The 20,575-nt window shown below is 38.9% G+C and overlaps 1 protein-coding gene across 1 annotated transcript in view; it reads left to right on the plus strand.

The window, feature by feature from the left end:
• The first annotated feature begins 1,389 nt into the window (after nt 1-1,389).
• LOC127637233 (lysine-specific demethylase 5A-like) overlaps nt 1,390-20,575 on the plus strand; it is a 44,511-nt gene continuing 25,325 nt past the window's right edge. The window contains exons 1-6 of the mRNA XM_052118190.1: nt 1,390-1,401; nt 6,479-6,556; nt 9,421-9,543; nt 9,828-9,998; nt 10,151-10,270; nt 10,813-10,891. Coding sequence (XP_051974150.1) covers nt 1,390-1,401; nt 6,479-6,556; nt 9,421-9,543; nt 9,828-9,998; nt 10,151-10,270; nt 10,813-10,891 — 583 coding nt within the window. The remainder of the gene's footprint in view (nt 1,402-6,478; nt 6,557-9,420; nt 9,544-9,827; nt 9,999-10,150; nt 10,271-10,812; nt 10,892-20,575) is intronic.

Raw genomic sequence — 20,575 nt, forward strand, 5'->3', positions numbered from 1 at the left:
ACTAACATCATGAATATGATGTAAATATTACTTTATTATGTATTGTGCAAGTCATGGTAAACTAAGTAAGTTTAACTTGGTTTAATAATTAACCAGGCGGTGTGTGAAAAAAAAAATCGTAGGATCATCAGAGACTCCAGCCACCCAAGTCATGGGCTGCTCTCACTGCTACCATCGGACAGGTGGTATCGCAGCATCAGGACAGCTTCTTCCCCCAAGCAATCAGACTTTTGAACACTTGATCACTCACGATCAATAATAAGCACTGCACTTTATTAATCTTGTATCTCACAGTGGACCGTCATGATTATATTTTATATAATTATAATATAATTGTATAAAATATAATTCGTCCCGAGGTTGAGACAGGGAAACAAATAAAAAGATGTAAGCATAGATGCCATTTAATTTATTGCAGAGTTAGAGATCATGCTCATTGTTTCTGGTTCCGGGAGACCCAACTAAAGCAGCCTAATTGTGGGTTGGAGGATAAATTCGGTGTATGTCTGGCTAAATAGATGAGACTTTAGTCTAGACTTAAACTGAGAGGGTGTGTCTGCATCTCGAACAGTGTTTGGGAGACTATTCCATAGTTTAGGAGCCAGATATGAAAAGGATCTACCTCCTTTTGTGGATTTTGATATTCTAGGAACTATTAACACGCCAGAATTTTGCAATCATAATGAACATGATTAGGGCTGAAACTATTAGTCGACATTGTCATCAACGTCGACAATAAAAAATTGTCAACAAAAATGTGGAATAGTCGTCTGATTTCATTTAACATGAGATCTTTTGAAACGCTAATGATGATGCAGGAGAGCAGCACTTCAGCTCGCACTTGATTGACGAGAGGAAGAAAGAACAGCTCACAGTCCAGACGCACTCCAAACGGATTAAGCTGATGTAGATTGCAGAGTATTATAATACAAAAATGCAAAATAAGTAAATACAGAAGCAGTGTCGTCGTGAAATAAAGCAAAGCCGTACTTGCTGTTCCGCTTGAGCAAAACTTGCCTGTCAAATCGTCTAAAAAGGAAACGCTGCGCCATTATATACTGTATTTAATGCATCCTTTATTAAAGTTCAAATAATAAGGAAGCGGGCTGTATAAATAACCATAAACTATTAAACTGGCATTTGTGTGTGAGGTCAGAGCCGCTTATATGAGTCGCGTGAAAAACAGCACGAGAGAGTTTCAAATTTCTTCCGGCTGATACACTGTCTCACGCACGCTGCAGCTAGATTTTGTGGATTGAGATTGCTCACGACATAGTGAATTATAATATGAGTCTCATGTGTATATTAAGGTGAAGAAAATCGGCGATACACAGCTCTATAAAGAAGAAAGAGTTTGTTTTTTGGGAGTTAAAGATGGATCGAAATCAAATGAACAAAAAGGTGAGAGGGTGCAGTCTTTGCCCATTATACAATGCAAACAAATATTATATGTATTTTCCCCAATATAAATATCTATAACTCCTTATGTACATTTATTTTAGCAGCTATACTGCAGAAGAAAAAATTGTGAATATAATATTTAATTCATTGTAATTTTTTTAAATATTGAAAAATCCTTAAAACAAGATACATTTACATGAGAAGCAACATATAAAATATTTAGACTTGCTTTTAGAGCAAATATCTTTAATATGAGTATATGTTTTTCTTTACTGCACTGCCAGAAGGATGAACAAGTGAAGAAATACACATCAAAATACACTTAAGATTTCTCAGGCTGCATTCTACTGGGGTGGACGAAATCCGCTCAAAGGCGCTCACAGCACTTGGAGAGAGCTTGCTCCGCACCGCAGCCAATCCTACGGTCCACCTTGCGAGCATGACGCTCGGCTTTCATAGGAATGAATTGAAAACGCTCTCAGCTTCGCTCACAATGCACCAGTGGTAATGTAGGGTCAGACTGGATGAACTTGCTAATGCTAGCTGCCTTGCTAACGATTAGGTTACGTCGGACACCGGATTGATTCCATCCGCACTGCAAGACTTCATGGCAACGGTTGCGTCCTCTCATCGTCTCTAGTGAAGAGCGCGACAGAACAACAGTGATGTGGACAACAGCTCTGATCTTTCTGCGCTGTAATCTTGAATATTGTTCTCTAGCACCAAACATGCATCATTTCTGCCCTGTCCCGCTCCGCACGCGGCGCCTCTTTTCCCTGCATGTGTGTAGACATGAAGCGCCGCATGAGTTAACGTGGTTTCAAAGCAGCTTTTAGAATTCTAAATGTATCTTTATTAATCAGCATGTTACGAGCCTTTAATAATAAACTAATCGATTTCTGTTCCAATTTTGTGAAAATTAATTAGATGTCTGGAATGGATAAGGAAAGACTCAAATTACTAGTTGGTAGACCAGTTTCTCACTTTAATGAAAATATACAAATGTTTTTAAAAAAAAAATTAAAAACGTTTTCTAAATGTTCTCTCGGGACACCCCAGAACCCACATTCAGCATCATTCCACAGTTACAAGGGCTCCTATGCCCATACTTATCTGATTATCTGGTATCTGAATCTAAAGAAATATAAAAAATATTTCATTTTAATGTAAAAATATCCCAACAAATACTGGACTGCTGTCACTATGCTTCAGAACAAACAGATGATCTTTTAACATTCATTTTCAATTGATAAACGGTAAAAGACCCCCTGTGCAGTTTTGTAGAGACTATTTTGACTGTTTAGAATGTATTTTTTTTCTTCCGTCGTTTTATTTTTTATTGAAATAAAAAAAAGAAAATGCAATGTGTAAATGTATATCATGATAAATATCGATATCGAACAATATGAAAAAGATTATCGTGATGAGAATTTTGGCCATATCACCCAGCCCTAGTTCTACCTGAATGATAGCGTGGTGTAGATTGAGGAACATTAGCTGATTGCAGCATACAAGAGACAAGGTAATGATCTGAGATGTCATCGCTCTGCTGCAGAATTTCTATATTATCAACATGAAATCCATATGACAGCATTAAATTTAGCATATGATTATGGTTGAGTGCGATGAGTTGGTCCTGTCACATTTTGTCTGACTCCAAGAGAGTTGAGAATATCGATAAATGCTAATCCCAATGTGTCATTTTCATTATCAATGTGAATGTTGAAGTCACCAACAATTAAAGCTCTATCTACAGTAACTCAGAATAAGGCCCGGGTGATCTATATACTGTAGCAAGGGCAAAAGACGACAGAGTTTTATTTATTTATTTATATCTAGCACAGTTAAGCACAGTTGTGGATGTATTTTAAGGCGTTAAAAAAAAGTGGACCTCCACAAGTTTGGTTCTTGGGAGCAATTTCCAAATGCCTGAAGGTTCATCTGTTCAAACAATAGTATGCAATTATAAACACCATGTGACTCAGGGCCGGACCTAGGGTTTTGGGGGCCCTAAACAAAAATAGTGTATGGGGCTGTACAGGTTCCTAGAAAATTCTAGTTAATTTAGAAAAAATATACGAAATGAAACATACTACGTTTCATTGATACGGTTGTGTGTTTTGTTGATTAGAGTAATTGATGGGCAATTACCCTAGCCCCGAACCAATCTAGGGGCCCTAAACAAATGTTTAGGTTGTTGCAGATCAATCCCAAAACAACAGCAAAAGACCTTGTGAAGATGCTGGAGGAAACAGGTAGACGTGTATCTATATCCACAGTAAAACGAGTCCTATATCGGCATAACCTGAAAGGCTGCTCAGCAAGAAAGAATCCACTGCTCCAAAAACACCATAAAAAAAGCCAGACTACAGTTTGCAAGTGCACATCGGGACAAAGATCTTACTTTTTGTAGAAATGTCCTCTGGTCTAATGAAAAAAAAAAAAGAATTGTTTGGCCATAATGACCATTGTTATGTTTGGAGGAAAGGTGAAGCTTGCAAGCCAAAGAACTCCATCCCAACTGTGAAGCATGTGCGTGGTAGCATTATGTTGTGGAGGAGCTGCTTCCTTGCTGAGCAGCCTTTCATACACGTGCATATATATATATATACACACACACTGACAGCCAAAAGTTTGGAATAATGTACTGATTTTGCTCTTATGAAAAGAAATTGGTACTTTTATTCACCAAAGTGGCATTCCTCTGATCACAATGTATAGTCAGGACATTACTAACATGAAAAATTTCAATTTGAAACATTTTCAGAACTTCTTAAACTACCTCAAAGAGTTCTCATCAAAAATCCTCAACTTGCAGCAATGACAGTTTTGCAGAGTCAGTTTGTCCAGATATTCAGGTGACATTTCACCCCACACTTCCTGTAGCACTTGCCATAGATGTAACTGTCTTGTTGGACACTTCACACCTTATGAAGTGTGAAGTGCCTGACTTCACAACTCGACTCTGCTCTCTTTTTGGGGGGTTTCCACAGTGGATAGTATCAAGTACAAGTACCTGATACTTTTTTTAGTACCACCTCGGTTGAGGTTCCAAGCGAGCCGAGTCGATACTAAATGTGACGTCAAAATCCTGCAGATCACTGATTGGTCAGGGACTATCGTCACTACCAGCGTCACTGGATTTCCGACACGTGACATCAACCCGCTAGTTTTAAAGTTAGCATCAGCAATAACAGTATCATTTGTTCACACGACTTTAGAATTGTGAAAAAAGAAATGGCTGTGTGCAAAACCACGCCGTGGTCAATAAACGAGGTGCAGATGGTCCACTCGTTAGCAATGAGTGAAACAATAAAGTATCTCAGGAAGTGTCTCAGCTGTTGGCTGCACATATACCTACCAACAGTGTAGGGAAAAGGTAAAAAAACTTAAAATTGACTACAGAACCATCAAGGAAAAGTGGAAGTGGTTCAACCAAATGGACACTGTCTTAACCGGCGAGTAATGGGAGGGAGAGCGCCACGATGGAGGATGGTACATTTTGTTTACGTTAACTCTATACTCTGCTTGAAAGCTTCACTTTATTTAGTTGACCAGCTACTGGAAGCTTGCTTCTAAAACAACCAGGCCAATTTAACTGCTATACTTGTGTAAAATCACCATGCAACAACTGCTTTATGCAGCACAATGAGCTAGTAGCTAACAGCTAGCGGTCGTGTTATTGTTTTGGTCAGTTTGTGTCATGTTTAAGATGATGTCACGGCAGTAGAGGCAGCGCAACTATGACGATCAGCCTATAATCCTACCCACGTTGAGGGGCACTAAACTGCAGTGGAAATGCAAGCTCTGTAAGTAAAGCGAGTAGAGTTGAGGCGAGTCGAACTGTAACGTGCAGTGGAAAAGTGCCTTTACAGTCTAGCTGATCCCACAAAAGCTCAATGGATTTAAGATCCATAACACTCTTTTCCAATTATCTGTTGTCCAATGTCTGTGTTTCTTTGCCCACTCTAACCTTTTTATTTTTGTTTTTCTGTTTCAAAAGTGGATTTTTCTTTGCAATTCTTCCCATAAGAGTCTTCTCTTTAATGTTGAGCGGGTAGAATTCAATGAAGCTGTCAGCTGAGGACATGTGAGGCATCTATTTCTCAAACTAGAGACTCTAATGTACTTCTCCTCTTGTTTAGTTGCACATCTGGTCTTCCACATCTCTTTCTGTCCTTGTTAGAGACAATTGTGGTTTGTCTTGTAGTACAGAATGTAGTGTACAGCTTTTATATTAAATATTTTTCAAACATTGTATAGCCTTCATTCCTCAAAACAGTGATTGACTGAGTTTCTAGAGAAAGCTGTTTCTTTTTTGCCATTTTGACCTAATATTGATCTTAAGACATGCCAGTCTATTGCATACTGTGGCAACTCAAAAACAACACAAAGACAATATTAAGCTTCATTTAATGTACCAAATAGCTTTCAACTGCATTTGATATAATGGCAAGTGATTTTCTAGTATCAAATGATCAATTTAACACGATTAGTTTCAAGTTTCATGTTTTATTTGTCACATACATAACCATACACAGTACGACATGTAGTATATTTTGAAATAGTGATGATGCTGTTTTTTACATCAGTCATGTCCTGACTATACATTGTGATCAGTTGAATGCCACTTTGGAGAATTAAAGTACCAATTTCCTTCTGAAACAGCAAAATCTAAACATTATTCCAAACATTTGGATGCCAGTGTATATAATCCTAAAATAGAATTGGTTAAATTATAGATTAAGTTGGGTACATTCACATGTTTACAAGGTGCAAGGAAATAACTTTTAATACCTTTTACTTTATGGTTACACCACATGACGGTTTTATAGCCATTTAAAGAAGTGTTTTGTAGAAAATGCTATAAATGTTTTTTCAAAAGATTTTGTACACAAATATAAAATTTCTACAAACTTGACACATGTGTTTTAAACTAGATTTAAATGTTTTATTTGTATCATTTCGGAAAAACTTATGTCAATGACCAAATGCATAAAGCCACAAATACTACCTGATATGAATTCATTGTTAATCATCTCCGTTTGTCTAAAGACAGGTGTTTGTTTGTTTGTAGGGTTGGCAGCCTCCTTTTGCCTGTGACGTTCGGAGTTTCTGCTTCACTCCACGAATCCAGCGACTCAATGAACTTGAGGTGAGTTAATTAAACGTTTATAACACATAGATGTAATAAACACTTGTAACAGATGGTAGATGGATACTTCGTGTTTCCCCTGTTTGTATTTTGCTGAATTATGAGTGCCTTTCTTGGGATTGCACACGGTTCATTGAATTTTCTTGACGCAACCTAACTCTTGCCAGCCCCAGTCAGCTGTGCAAGAGACCCATCACATACACACACACATACTGTGAGATGCGCGGTGGGGATTGTGAAACCCATTTGAATGGTGTACATTCGAAACAAACAGCCCCCACATTCTAAACGGCAATGACAAAGAAAACATAAATTATAAAGAAAAAAGGCTTTTCAATTCACAGTTCACAATGCTTACAAAAATGTACCATGGATTTACTGCAGTAATACTAACTGTACTGTATGAACTTTGGTAGTTGTGGATGAAAAACTTTGGAAATGTATTTACACTGCTGTTATTGCAAAAATGCCATAGTTCTTAATATAGAAACCATAGTTACTTATCCTAGTGAGGAGCCATGCATAGTTTTACATGGTTACCATGAACTATTACAAATCTCATTGTTAAAATTATGGATACAATGGAAGAACTAGAGTGCATTATGGACTAAGCTATTGGTAAAACATGTACTCTTGTAATACTCTCTGATTGCAGGAAAATGTAAGTTGTTTTGTTTGCCTTCAGAAATTCCAAGAGATGGGTTAAGAGTGGTGTAGTGGTCTAAAGTGCATAACTGGTAAACTGGTAATCAGAAGGTCGCTGGTTTGATCCCCACAGCCACCACCATTGTGTCCTTGAGTAAGGCACTTAACTCCAGGTTACTCTGGGGGGATTGTCCCTGTAATAAGTGCACTGTAATTCGCTTTGGATAAAAGCATCTGCCAAATGCATAAATGTAAATGTAGATGGTTAGTTTAATCAGTAGGAGCCTGATGAAAGGAGTCCGTAAAGAAGACCCCACTTATTCACAAAATGTATTTATAATTATAATGATTTTCTGCATCCCAACCTCATAATCAATGCTGTACTGTAAAATGTGCATTTTAATGCACATACAGGTGAAACTAGAAAAATTAGAATCTCGTGCAAAAGTTCATTAATTTCAGTAATTCAACTTAAAAGGTGAAACTAATATATTATATAGACTCATTACAAGCAAAGTAAGATATTTCAAGCCTTTATTTGATATCATTTTGATGATTATGGCTTACAGCTTATGAAAACCCCAAATTCAGAATCTCAGAAAATTAGAATATTACATGAAATCAATAAAAAAAAAAGGATTTTAAATACAGAAATGTCGGCCCTCTGAAAAGTATAATCATGCATATGTACTCAGTACTTGGTTTGGGCCCCTTTTGCATTAATTACTGCCTCAATGCAGCGTGGCATGGATGCTATCAGCCTGTGGCACTGCTGAGGTGTTATGGAAGACCAAGATGCTTCAATAGCGGCCTTCAGCTCTTCTGCATTGTTTGGTCTCATGTCTCTCATCTTACTCTTGGCAATGCCCCATAGATTCTCTATGGGGTTCAGGTCAGGCGAGTTTGCTGGCCAATCAAGCACAGTAATACCATGGTCATTGAACCAGGTTTTGGTACTTTTGGCAGTGTGGGCAGGTGCCAATTCCTGCTGGAAAATGAAGTCAGCATCTCCATAAAACTTGTCTGCTGAAGGAAGCATGAAGTGCTCTAAAATGTCCCGGTAGACGGCTGCATTGACTCTGGACTTAATAAAGCACAGTGGACCAACACCAGCCGATGACATGGCTCCCCAAACCAACACAGACTGTGGAAACTTCACACTGGACTTCAAGCATCTTGGATTGTGTGCCTCTCCATTCTTCCTCCAGACTCTGGGACCTTGGTTTCCAAATGAGATGCAAAATTTGCTCTCATCAGAAAAGAGGACTTTGGACCACTGAGCAACAGACCAGTTCTTTTTTCTTTAGCCCAGGTAAGACGTTTGACATTTGAAGCCCATGTCCAGGACCCGTCTGTGTGTGGTGGCTCTTGATGCAGTAACTCCAGCCTCAGTCCACTCCTTGTGAAGCTCCCCCACACATCTGAATGGCCTTTTCCTGACAGTCCTCTCCAGGCTACGGTCATCCCTGCTGCTTGTGCACCTTTTTCTTCCACACTTTTCCCTTCCACTTAACTTTCTATTAATGTGCTTTGATACAGCACTTTGAGAACATCCAACTTCTTTTGCAATTACCTTTTGAGGCTTTCCCTCCTTGTGGAGGGTGTCAATGATGGTTTTCTGCACAACTGTCAGGTCAGCAGTCTTCCCCATGATTGTGAATTCAACTGAACCAGACTGAGAGACCATTTAAAGGCTCAGGAACCCTTTGCAGGTGTTTAGCTGATTAGAGTGTGACACTTTGAGCCTACAATACTGAACCTTTTCACAATATTCTAATTTTCTGAGATTCTGAATTTGGGGTTTTCATAAGCTGTAAGCCATAATCATCAAAATGATATCAAATAAAGGCTTGAAATATCTTACTTTGCTTGTAATGAGTCTATATAATATATTAGTTTCACCTTTTAAGTTGAATTACTGAAATTAATGAACTTTTGCACGATATTCAAATTTTTCGAGTTTCACCTGTAATATGTAATATTATTTGCATGGGTGATAGCAAAGCTCAGGTGCTAATGCCAACTGTTCAACAGGGCCCTTTGAGGGCACAAATAATCTGTGATGTGGCCCAGGCTGAAATTGAGTTTGACACCTGTTTTAATCTATTCTTTGACCAACACACATTAATAAGGGTCCCTAACCCTAACTCACAACAGCACCACTGCTGAAAAAAATCCTAGGGGAAACACTGTACTTCAATCTGTCGTCCTCTGCTCAGGCACTCACCAGAGTCAAGCTCAACTTCCTGGATCAGATCGGCAAGTTTTGGGAGCTTCAGGGTTGTAAACTCTTTTTTCCTCATGTGGAGAGAAAAGTGCTGGATCTGTACCTGCTGAGCAAGGTGAAACATACACACATATCAAATACATTTAAAGACCTCATTAAGTGGCTTGACAACAGCAATTGTTTCTGTGTATTTCCTGTTGAAGCAAGAAAACTTCTCCTTTAAACAATAATGTACGAGAGGTGGTGTTATATAGTGAATATCGTCACGGTTAAAGGCTGTTGTTAGACACAGCAGAGTGACTATATTCACAATATAGCACCACCTCGAGTGACATATTATAAAACAGTTGCTACATATTACAACTATTAAGCTGAAGTGACATAGTGTATGTTTGGTAGCTTGTGTCTGCAGAAGGCGGTTTTGAGATTGTCTGTAAGGAGAAGCGCTGGTCTAAGATCAGCAGTCGCATGGGCTTCCCGTCTGGGAGGGGAATCGGATCTCTGCTGCATTCTCACTTTGAGCGGATCCTGTATCCATATGAACTCTTCCAGTCCGGAGCTTCATTAACAGTGAGTGTGTCTCTTTAATGTCTATCATTCACTCACCAACACGTTATTCCAAAAAGAGATATTTGGAAGAAAATGTTTTTACGTAACGTCAATGAAAGGTGACTGGATCAAGCCTCAAGAATGACACAAAATAACTGTGTACGTCTGTGTAGTCTGTTCACAGGCTTTATCCAGCAGCTCCTGATGCTGTTGATGAAGGTGTTGGAGAGGAAGAGGAGGATGAACAGGAGACAAGAGCTGAGAGACGCTCTCCACGACACCTGAAAGATGAGGTCAGTTTCGCATGTTGCTTCAGATGTGCATCATGTCTTCAAGTACACAAGCGTTGCGTGACTACTTCTGTACTTTTCTATTTGACATCCAGACTGACAGAATGAAATCCACATGAGGTTTTACAAACGAATGTTCTTGTTCTGAGGTACTCAATCTCAAAACGTACCAAATACACACACAGACCTGTTGTTGATCACGTCACAGCAGAGCTCAGCATTTTAAAGTCATGTCAGTGCATCAGAAAAGAACTTTATTTACTCACCCTCATCTTGTTCCAAACATGTATGACCTTTTTTAGTTTGATACCTCAACGGAATCAATTAAATGAAAAGAATTATCTGGCATTGCAGTGTTCGATTATACCACTCTCTACTGTATTCAGCAAGAGTATTTTTATTTTTTCATCAAAACCTCCACATTTTACAACACCGGTCTCTGATTCATTAGTGTTTGCAGATGCACTAAACCATCTCTAGATACAACTGTAATCAAATGAAAACAGATGAACACTGAATGATTCGATGTGTGTTGTGTGTTTCAGAGAGAAAACACTGAACCTAAAGCTGTGCAGATGTTCAGCAGTGCTCCACAGATACTCACCGTAGAGCTCATCACACCTGGTGACACTTTCAATTTAAACTCTCATTCTACTCATTAGTCAACGTGACAGCACGATTAACAGCATTTACTGTCTTTATACACACTACTGGTCTTATTGTCAACCTTTCATCAGTGCATGTTATTCTGTGTCTTTCCTTTTCAGCTGACTAGCTATTTTGGCATTGATTTACACAAAGTGTCTAGTGACAGATCGTTTGGTTTCTACTTCACAGTGTAAAGGCCTTTGCATACCAAATGGAACTTTCGGCGCAATTAACATTTTGAATAGAAACTATGGATTTCTATTTCAACCTGGAGCACGCTGACAAAGCAAGTTTTATTTTTTCTTTCTCTTGTCCGCCAATGAAATACCCTGACCAATAAAAAATGAGCTTTGAATCACGTGTCAGAAGCCACTGCAGTTAAATCCGTTAACATTAATGTATTTAAACTGGCAAGCAGCGATACCGGGGTCAAGACAATTATCGGCACCAAGAGAAGCAAAAGAAGCTTTGTGACATGTTTTTGGTTAGAGTCTGATGTGTATGAGGAGTTAGAAAAAGTAAACTTTCAATCATAAAAAAACTGATTTATTTTAAAATTAACTAAATATAGCTAGTTCTTAGAATTTTGGTCCAGTATATGGCACTGTTTGAAACTGCTCAGGTAGTATCTGGGCATGAAGTTTATCATGCAGGAAAGCGTTCAAGAGTTATAAGCTAAAAAAATATTTTGTTGCTATCTCCTGACCAGTAGGGGACAGTATGCCAAAACGCTGCAGGTAACCTCAGGGCCTAATGATGATGACACGTACCGAGTTTCATCCCAAACTCTCAAAGCATTGCGGAGATACAGCCACAAGTTCAAATTTGCACGTTCTTCTGTGAATTCGTTGAAGCGCCATTCAAAAACGGTATGGTTTGGTGCCAAAGACACATACCAAGTTTCATAACCAAGTCATTCATAAAATACAGCATTTTACATTTACATTTATGCATTTAGCAGATGCTTTTATCCAAATTGACTTACAGTACACTTATTACAGGGACAATCCCCCCGGAGCAACCTGGAGTTAAGTGCCTTGCTCAAGGACACAATGGTGGTGACTGTGGAGATCAAACCAGCAACCTTCTGATTATCAGTTATGTGCTTTAGCCCACTATGCCTCCACCACTCATTTTATGACTAAATTCAAAATGGCCGATGTCCAAAATGGCCGAAATGGGAATTTTTCATATCGCTGGACTCGCTGTACCCCACTGAATCTAATGAGATTCATTTGATGATTTTATGACAAACTGTTCAGAAGTTATTAGCAAAAATTAGCTTTTTCATATCTCGTGACCACTAGGTGGCACTGTTTCGAAACTGAGCAGGCACCCTCGAGTCATGGTGCCTATGATAATACGTTTGATATGACTACGCTAAAGCAGTGTTTCCCAAACTTATTCCACAATGAGAGTGCTTCTGTATTTACTTATTTGGTATTTTTGTATAATTCCCTTTTACTTTGTGATGTAAATCAGCTGAAGCTGTTTGGAAAGTTTAGAGTGCATCTGGACTGTGATCTGTGAAGTTCTTCCTATCATCAGTCAGTCGTGAACTGCAGTGCTGCTCTTGCACATCATCATTAGAGTTTCATATTATCTCGTTACGTTTAATGAGATTAAACGACTATTCGACAAAGAAAAAGTTTTCGCCAATTTTTTGTCGACATTGTCGATAACGTCTTGTTTCAGCCCTAGTTTGAACAAATGTTTAAAACAAGTAGAACTACATAACAATAAGATACAATCAGTATTGTTCCAATTGACAGCAATTGTTTTAACAGTCATCATGTGTGTTTGTTTGACTGTGTCCAGCAGGTGAACTGAAATAGTTTGTGAAAGTGTCTTGAATCTTTTCTTCGTCGTTGAGCAAATCAACAACACAGTCGTCATCACTGCTGCTGCTTGTAGAGAGATACATTTTATTTCATCGATCAACTCACTAGAGAAATTGATTACTTGTTTTTTTATATTCTGATGCCGTGGTATTTCTTCTCATCCATGATGTGTGAAAGGGCAACGAGCTGAAAGATGCTTTGCGTCACCTACCATACAGGGGTAAAATCGCTTGTCGATTAGCTGCAAAGTTTCGCATCACTTTTAATGTGAAAGGTCTGTGATTTGTTTCATATAATCGCATTGCCTATGGTGTGCAAAAGCATTTATGCTAATGTTGTAGGTAATGCATATTTCTAAAATCAGAAATGCAGTAATTTAATGTTGGATTATGTAAATGTTTATAGGTTACAGGAATAATAATAAATAACGATACATTCAAAAACTTATTTTGTTGGAATAGTGACATGATGCCATGCCATGTTCGGATGTGTGAACGGCGAGCTCTGCACACTTTGCTAGTTTTAACACAACTAATGTTATATACTGGTGAGATTCGATACACTCTATAACTGTTCTAGAAGGTCAATATGTCAAAAAATTCACAATTTCGGCCTCTGGAGACATTAAAAAACGCTTACATGCTTAAGTTGACATCCCTGAGAAGGCCGCAAGCCCAGGAGCCGATTTGGCCAGAGAAATGCAGGAAATTCAGCGAGAAATGTGGAACATTGACACTGACTCGGAAGATCTTGCTGAAATATGTCAATCACTGCAATGGAGACAAATTTCACTGAGGTGGTCACAAGAGTAGGGGATGTGTAGAAACGGATCGATTATCTGAAGTCATCGACAGGGTATTAGCTGCTAATCCACTAGCAACCAATGTGGATGTGGAGTGCATCTGGAGACATTGGAGGACATGGAGATAATATTATTATTATTATTATTATTATTATTAGGGCCCAAGCCTTGAAAAGGCAAGGCCCTGTTGTTTTCGTTAGGATTAATTAGGGCCCAAGCCTTGAAAAGGCAAGGCCCTATTGTTTTCGTTAGGATTAATTAGGGCCCAAGCCTTGAAAAGGCAAGGCCCTATTGTTTTCGTTAGAATATTATTTTTCTTACGACTATTCGGGCACTTTTGGGGCTCTTAACGTGCTCGAAAACTCTTAAAACTTTGCACACGGGTCAGAACCCGCGGCCATTAGGGCCGGGCTGAAGCTGCGTGGCAGGGGGGCTCGACGGCGTCACCTGGAACGGGGTCCGAAATCTTGGTCCATAAATCAAACACGCTTGCATGTAATAATATGAAACTCGGTACACATATAGATCTCACTGTTTCATATATCCTTCATACTTTTACTTTTTACCCCAGCCCAACAGGAAATCGTCTATTTAGGGTTGTTTGGAAAACGCATGCAATGGAATTTGAAATACTCCTCCTAGAGAATTCCACCAATTGCCACGAATCTCGGTCAGCGTGAAGTCAAGACATTGAGGATGTGTGATGTATCTATAGTTACCATAAACTTCGCGGCTTTAAAAAACAATCATCATTCCTAATGCCGAAACCTGACAGCCAATCCGAGTCAGAGTACCTGCTATATCTCTATAGTTACCATAAACTTCGCGGCTTTAAATACCAATCATCATTCCTAATGCCGACTGACAGCCAATCCGAGTCAGAGAGTACGGCAGAATTTTTTTCAAAGTCACACCGCAAATCTGACAACTGGACACCACACCGCAAGTCTGATAACTGGACACACTGCCGAACAAAGACAGTTCTGCACGTCGAAAAGCAAGCCTGAGGTAATTTAGCTTACAATGTTATTTGCATTCTCTATGAGTTCCGGGAGGGCTCGCACTAACGTGCTTTCATACAGTACGTGACCTTAACTTGTGCAGCGATTGGTGGAAACAAATATACCTCTATTAATAATATTTAACGAAGTGACTTCCAATAATTTCCTCAGTGCATAACTTACTTGATTCCACAGACATATTCTCCATCTGTAAATGTTAGAAAGTTATGCAAATATTTCCATTTTGAGGTCATGAGTGGATCGAGCCTTCAGCAGGCTAAACTTCCGTGAACGAGCATGCGCGCTGAACAGACGGAGCGCAATAGAATAGGAGCGTAATAATTCTGACTAAAATATACATTAACACTAAATAATAAATAGATTTTGCTAATATATTTGTTGTTGAATATTTGTTGTTGATGGTGAACATAAATGTGCTAGAGAATTTCAAACCTACAAGTGTATTTTTATGATATCAGTTTTGTTTTTATTTTCATTTTAAGTTTAGTAAATTTTACTACTTCTTTAAAAAGCATTATTTTGTTTTTAGATCGTAATGTTTGCAATGTTAGAGTGTAATATGATTTGACCCCTTTTTTGGATAGACTGAAAAGTTGCATTCACTGTTTGTTTTCATAGCCTTCAATATGAACATTGTTTGTAGGACAATATTTACCAGGATATGAAATAACTTTTTTTTTTGTTTAAATTAAATACAGATTAAAAAAAAAAAGAAAAGAAAAAAAGTTAAATACTGAGATTATACCATCGCCATTTAGCCCCAAAATTCAGATTTCTTTGGCAATTGCCCAGCCCTAACTTATGGCATGCTTTAAATGCTGAATTTCCATTTTTAGCTAAGCAGTAGGCTAATGATAAATTAACAATTATCCGTTCTGCATTAATAATTCAATTTGTTGGAGCAGAAATGCTCCCTTGCGAGGACGGTTTTTACGGGCCCTTGAGATTCTGGTTCAGGCGAAAAAGAAAAAATAATGTGTTTTGTGTAAATACTTGCCTCCACACATTAAAATGGCCCCCATATTTTGTATGTTTTATGTGTTACTATATTTTCAATTTATTCTTTGTGCAGCAAATGTGAAATGAATGAGAAAAATTTAAATGTGCTATATACATTATATAAAGTCGATTGGATTGGATTGGATTTTTTTTGCTGCCGTATTCTTCTCACCTTTTTTACCCCTGACCAGTTTTCATGCCTGCTCTTAGCATACTTGAAATTGCATGAAACTCGACAGACTCATCACATTTATTAGCCAGTAGGCATGTGCAAAGTTTCAGAAACGGGCGTGGTGCAGGTGCTCAGTAGCGCCACCTTTTGACAAAAGTGAGGGGGTTGGTTTTATACTTTGACCCACAGTCACAAAACTCAGTAATTATATTGTTCTCATCGAGCCGGACAACTTTCTAATTTACAGTCATTAGCTCAGACCAACAGAAAGTCAGATATTTTGGTTTGAATGTGGATGTTTTGGAGAATTTTCTCTCCCTCTCTCACTGACCCTACGTCTCTCTGTGTCTGTGGGGAGGGGGGTGATTTGGCTGTTGAGTGAGAATGCTTTTATTTTTGTTTTTCAAGGTTTTGGGGCCCTTAACGTGCTCAAACTCTTGAAACATTGCACACGGGTCAGAACCCGCGGCCATCAGGGCCGGGCCGAAGATGGTACCCGGGCGTGGCAGGGGGGCTCGACAGCGCCCCCTGGAATGGGATTCGAACACTTGTCCATATATCAAACATGCTTGCATGTAATAATATGAAACTCGGTACACTTGTAGATCTCATCGGGCCGAACAACTTTCGTGCTCTGAGTTTTACGCCAGCCCAACAGGAAGTCGGCTATTATGGGTTGTTTGGAAACACATGCTCTGGAATTATATATATTCCTCCTAGAGAATGAATCCAATCGCCACCAAACTCGGTCGGCATGAAGTCAAGACATTGAGGATGCTACATTCCGACGGATTTTTGATATCTCGAACGGTTTGACCGTGGTGAGGAAATTGATTTAGGACTAAAAAGGACATATAAAGTGTGTTATAACTTAGTTAGTTCTATCTACAGTTACAAAACTCGACGTGTATATTGTTCTCGTCGAGCCGAACAACTTTCTAATTTACAGTCATTAGCTCCGAACAACAGAAAGTCAGATATTGTGGTTTGAATGTGGGTTTCTTGGAATTTTTCTCTCTCTGACAGACAGAGTGCCCCCTCCGATTCTGTGTTTTTTCTCTCTCTCTGTCTCTCTCTGACAGAGTGCCCCCTGCCATTCTGTGTGTGTGTGTGTGGGGGGGGGGGGGAGGGAGCCGGACAACTTTCTAATTTACAGTCATTAGCTCAGACCAACAGAAAGTCAGATATTTTGGTTTGAATGTGGAACACATTGCAAATGAAATTTGAAGCTCCAAAAAGCACACAAAGGGAGCATAAAAGCAAGGAAGTGTGTTATAACTTCTGCGTACATTAACTGATCTCGATGAAACTTCAGCGGTGCGTAAATTATAATTACATTAATAAACCTGTACAAAGACCTCCAGATAAATACTGGCCTTCTGGATTAACACGTTTAAGTGCTGCAAAAGATATTTACCTATGACATCCTATGACGTTAAAAATTATTCTACATTTGAATTACCTCATAGATGTGACTATTGTGGTTCACGGTCATAGGCCCTGTCCCAAATGGCACACTTCATATGAATTTTCAGTCTCGTGTACTTACACGTCTTCTCGACGGTCAAAGCGAGCTTACGTTATTGCCCATCGTGCACAGCAACCCTAAAGGCACGGGGGTGGCGGTGCCACCGGCTTGGGCCCGCCATCGCTGCTATATTATTATTTATTTTTTTTTACGACTTTTGGGGCACTTTTGGGGCTCTTAACGTGCTCAAACTCTTGAAACTTTGCACACGGGTCAGAACCCGCGGCCATTAGGGCCGGGCTGATGCTGGTACCCGGGCGTGGCAGGGGGGCTCGACAGCGCCCCTGGAACAGGGTCCGAAAACTTGGTCCATAAATCAAACACGCTTGCATGTACTAATATGAAACTCGGTACACCTATAGATCTCATCGTTTCATATATCCTTCATACTTTTACTTTTTACCTCAGGCCAACTGGAAATCATCTATTTAGGGTTTTTTGGAAAACGCATGCAATGGCATGCAAAACTCGACGTGTATATTGTTCTCGTCGAGCCGAACAACTTTCTAATTTACAGTCATTAGCTTGGAATTTTTCTCTCTCTGACAGACAGAGTGGCCCCTCCCGTTCTGTGTTTTTCTCTCTCTCTGTCTCTTTCTAACAAAGTGCCCCCTGCCAATTCTGTGTGTGTGTGTGTGTGTGTGTGTGTGTGTGTGTGGGGGGGGGAGGGAGCCGGACAACTTTCCAAATTTACAGTCATTAGTCCAACAGAAAGTCTGATATTTTGGTTTGAATGTGGAACACATTGCAAATGAACTTTGAAGCTCCAAAAAGCACATAAAGGGAGCTTAAAAGCAAGGTAGTCTGTCAAAATCTGTCAGACTTCTGCATACATTAACTGATCTCGATGAAACTTCAGCAGTGCATTTAATTATAATTACATTAATAAACCTGTACAAAGACCTCCAGATAAATACTGGCCTTCTGGATTAACACATTTAAGTGCTGCAAAAGATATTGACCTATGACATCCTATGACATTAAAATTATTCTACATTTGAATTACCTCATAGATGTGACTATTGTGGTTCACGGTCATAGGCCCTGTCCCAAATGGCACACTTCATATGAGTTTTCAGTCTTGTGTACTTATTTCATGTGTCCATTAACTCCATGAGACCGTAGAGTGTCTCATTTTTCATTTTAGGTATCAGAAGGGTGCTCACGCATACTTTGTGGTTGATATGTGCCCTCGATGCGCACTTTTGCAGAGCCCACACTGAGGCAAGCTCTACAGCACACATCTTCTCGACAGTCAAAGCGAGGTTACGTTATTGCCCATCGTGCACAGCAACCCTAAAGGCACGGGGGTGACGGTGCCACCGGCTTGGGCCCGCCATCGCTGCTTGCAGCTATATTTATTATTATTATTATTATTAAAAATGAAAATATAAATTGATCAATTGTCACACATTATACATACATTTCTGCATATACATGGTGAAATTATTTATTTTTCACATATCCCAGCTAAGCTGGGGTCAGAGTGCAGGGTCAGCCATGATACCTTAACGAGGACCAAAAAAAAAAAAAAAGACACACCCACCTGCTGGCAATGCCAATCAGAATATGGAGACACAATGCATGTTTTTTGGTGGCGTGTTAACACTCTGGGGTCGACAGACACGCTGGCACGTCCTGCTGGATTTTTCCATCATTACAGCGGAAACAACATAACATTCTCCGTCATTTTTGGGTATACAGATAAGTGTAAGACATCACTAGAGACTATAAAGGGTCTATTTTTATTTGTGTACACTCACAATAACAACAAAATCTTGTGCTTTTGTAAAATAAAGAAAATAAAAAGGGTGAGCTTTCAGCAGTCTCTGTGTTCAGAAACGCGTCACAAAAATGAACTGAAACTCTGCGAATACTTATCACACAAACATGAAACATATGTCTAAAGAAAGCTTAAAATGTCTAATTTAAATAAAACAATTCAAATTAAGTAAAGTCTTTTTGTAAAGAAAATGTACAGTCAGATGACTTCTTTTAACTTAAAACTTGATTTTGATCATTAAGTCTTCTCACATTCATTCTCTTTCTGTCACATTCCTCATTGATAGGCCAGGGGAGGGGTCTTTGTCTCCTCAGGTGTGAATTACAGTCAATATTCATGATAGTTCACGCCTCCTCACATATGACCTATCAACACTAAAAGTTCAATTACTATATTGTTTTGTATGAATGAGTGATCAGGATGGTTTTCACATCATTTTGTAGCAAAAACTCTAGGCTACAAGATCCAGTTCTCAAAAGTCTTGTGGACAAATGTTTAGTATGTGTTATATGGCCTTATTTCAGTGACTTAAAACATTTTTTAAATGTTATTTTCTCAAAAATACAAACCTGTACACATGTTGCTCACATATTATAGTAGCCCAGTTTGAGCTGAATACAGTGTTATCAGACTTTAGACATTAATGTGTTTTTAAGCAACTGAAAAAAGCACAAATGTCAAGGCATGTCAAAACTTCTCCAGGGCCCAAAATACCCTCAGACCCCAGAGGGTTAAGATCCAAGAATTTTGGTTGAATGTTCAGGGTTTTATGTGTGATGTATTAGACACTCAAATTTCATTTTGCCCTCATTTCAAGAATGGTGTATGGAGATGGGGAGGGTGGTGGCTTTCAAGGAAGCGTCGTGTAGAAGGCTGGGGAGCTGGGATACCTTTGATGGGAAATGGGGCTGCTATTTGCCGTTTTTGGAGGTTTCTCAGGGAGGGGCAGAGGAGAGAGAAGTTTAGATTTAAATGTGTGTGATTATTATCTATGTGTTTATATATATATATTGTGTGTGTGTGTGACCACAGGGATGTTTGTTGAGAGTGGGTTTGGGGATTGGGAGGGGAAGGGGGTAATAGTTGGGGTTAAATGTTGATTCTGTGTATATATGTTTTGCTTTCCTTTGTTGTCTTTATTAAGCAATAAAAAAATTTTAATCAGAAAAAGAAACTTGTTGAATATTCTGTTTCATTCACATTATGGAAGTCAAATGGGTTCTGAATGCTGTTCATGTTGGCTTGAAAATTAGAGGTCGACCGATATTGGATTTCACCAATACGATAACTAACAAAGATGTTGGAAAAGCAGATAACCGATTAATTGGTCGATTGTTTGTAAAATCCTTTAAATTAAATTTAAATTCGTACATTTCTTTCCTTATTGTGACCATTTGTAATTTCCATTTTTAATGAAATCACAGATGCAGTTTATTAAGCATACAAATCCCAATAATGGCCACAAAAATGATTCTAACTATAAACAATCCCAAAATACCCCAGGCATTCTTTT

This window comes from Xyrauchen texanus, chromosome 45 (genome assembly GCF_025860055.1).
Source record: "Xyrauchen texanus isolate HMW12.3.18 chromosome 45, RBS_HiC_50CHRs, whole genome shotgun sequence".
Lineage (NCBI taxonomy): Eukaryota > Metazoa > Chordata > Actinopteri > Cypriniformes > Catostomidae > Xyrauchen > Xyrauchen texanus.